This window comes from Salvia hispanica, chromosome 2 (assembly GCF_029641045.1).
Source record: "Salvia hispanica isolate PSC_SH4W2 chromosome 2, Shi_PSC_v1, whole genome shotgun sequence".
In the NCBI taxonomy this organism is placed as follows: Eukaryota; Viridiplantae; Streptophyta; class Magnoliopsida; order Lamiales; family Lamiaceae; genus Salvia; species Salvia hispanica.
Window position 1 is genome coordinate 13,640,697 of NC_142693.1, and position 1,907 is coordinate 13,642,603.

Below are 1,907 nucleotides of genomic sequence, written 5' to 3' on the forward strand. Positions count from 1 at the left end.
ACAATAAATAATTATGCTCACAATCCATTTAAATTAATATATAAGTGAGATTTATATTTCATTAATCGTTTCTATTCACATTTTTTTACCGAAGCATAATAATTTATTAAAATTTGCATCAAAGTCAAAATGAGAATTTAAATGAAGAAAAAATGAGACCCTTTAAAAAAATAAAAACAATAATTGGAATATTGTTAAAACTATTCATGCCTTCCAAATCAGATTCTAATAGAATTAATTGTAAAATAAATAAAGAAGAAATTTCTAGAATTGAGAAATCTAAAGCCCAAACGCAGCAATTTAATTAGGGCTTCTTTTCGCTGAAGCCGTTTATAAATAGCACACACACACTCTGTGTAAGCACGCACAATCAAAAAGCTATCTCTCGCCTATACGTATACACAATCGTATAAATCGGGGTTTCTAGGGTTTCTTTCAATGGCAGAGGAGAAGGCTATGCGATCCAAGGGCGTCGTCACCAAATTCAACGATCAGAAGGGCTACGGATTCATCCAGCCCGAGGAAGGAGGCGAAGATCTGTTCGTCCACCAAACCGCCATCAAATCTGACGGCTACCGCTCCCTCCGCGAGGGCCAGGAGGTCGAGTTCACCATCATTCTAGATGGCGATAAGACCAAGGCTGCTGATGTCACTGCTCCAGGAGGAGGCCCCGTCGACACCACTTCTCGGAGGGGGAATAACACCAACAGCCGCGGCGGAGGCTTCGGATACGGAGATCGGAGGAACGACGGCAACGGATACGGTTATCGGAGCGGCGGAGGCGGTGGAGGAGGCGGTGAGTGCTTTAATTGTGGCGAGGTTGGGCATATGGCTAGGGATTGCTCTAATGGAGGCGGAGGCGGAGGTGTAGGCGGTGGAAGCGGTGGAGGATGCTACAGCTGTGGAGGAATTGGGCATATGGCGAGGGAATGTCCTAGTGGCAATCGCGGCGGTGGTGGAGGTGGCGGTGGTGCTTGCTTCACCTGCGGGGAGCCAGGTCATATGTCGAGGGATTGTGTGCGTGGCGGAGGCGGTGGTGGCCGCGGTGGTGGTGGTGGTGGTGATTGTTTCAACTGCGGGGAACCTGGTCATATGGCGAGGGATTGTGTGCGTGGAGGCAGCGGGGGTGGACGCGGTGGTGGTGGCTACAGCCGTGGAGGTGGCGGCGGTGGTGGTTTTGGCAGGTTTAGCGGAGGAGGTGGTGGTGGAGGCAACTGTTTCAGCTGCGGTGAGTCTGGACACTTCGCAAGGGAATGCAAAAGCGCCTCGTGAATAAGTCGGCTTCTATTATTCTCTCTTTTTTGGTTCAGTTGATGCTATTTTTGCTTTGCGGATGGTTTAATTATGCTGTTATTATGGTTTTTGCTCTATGTTTGGCGGGTATTATACCTATAGAATGATGCTCCTATATTGTTATGGAATGGTTTTTTGCTACAATTGTTGTCATGCGATCCACTGATTTGTGAACCGAAATTTTCCCCACTTGGTTGGCAAGTGTATAATATGGTGGTTCGGTTTCTTGGTTTTCTTCGATTTTGCTGTTACTTTCCTGAGCTCTACTTAGTTGTTTATGATGTGTGTTGTTGGTGTTGAGATTTTTGTTTATGGATGATTTTAATCTTGATATTTGGAACTTGGAAGTGCAACTATTAGCTTCAGTTTATACAACTCTAAGCCCTTTTCGTCGGTACGATGGAATGGATGAGGAATGGAATGGTGAATACTACTTCCATTCCAATCCTCTGCTTGAATGGAGGAGAGAGTTTAATAGAAATGCATAGGAATTGTCATTTCATTCTATCTTCATTCCATTCCGCCTCTTCCATATAATCTTACCAAGAACTAAATAGATAAGCTTTGAGTCTAACCGTTTGTGGTATGCATTTTAACTAGTTTAGGTTATGCAG

The 1,907-nt window shown here is 44.9% G+C and overlaps 1 protein-coding gene across 1 annotated transcript; it reads left to right on the top strand.

Annotated features, from left to right (window-relative positions):
• The first annotated feature begins 332 nt into the window (after positions 1 to 332).
• Positions 333 to 1,518, top strand: LOC125201726 (uncharacterized). The gene has a single exon (XM_048099958.2). The coding sequence runs from the start codon at positions 439 to 441 to the stop codon at positions 1,270 to 1,272; it is 834 nt and encodes a 277-aa protein (XP_047955915.1). The 5' UTR covers positions 333 to 438; the 3' UTR covers positions 1,273 to 1,518.
• The last annotated feature ends 389 nt before the right edge of the window (positions 1,519 to 1,907 follow it).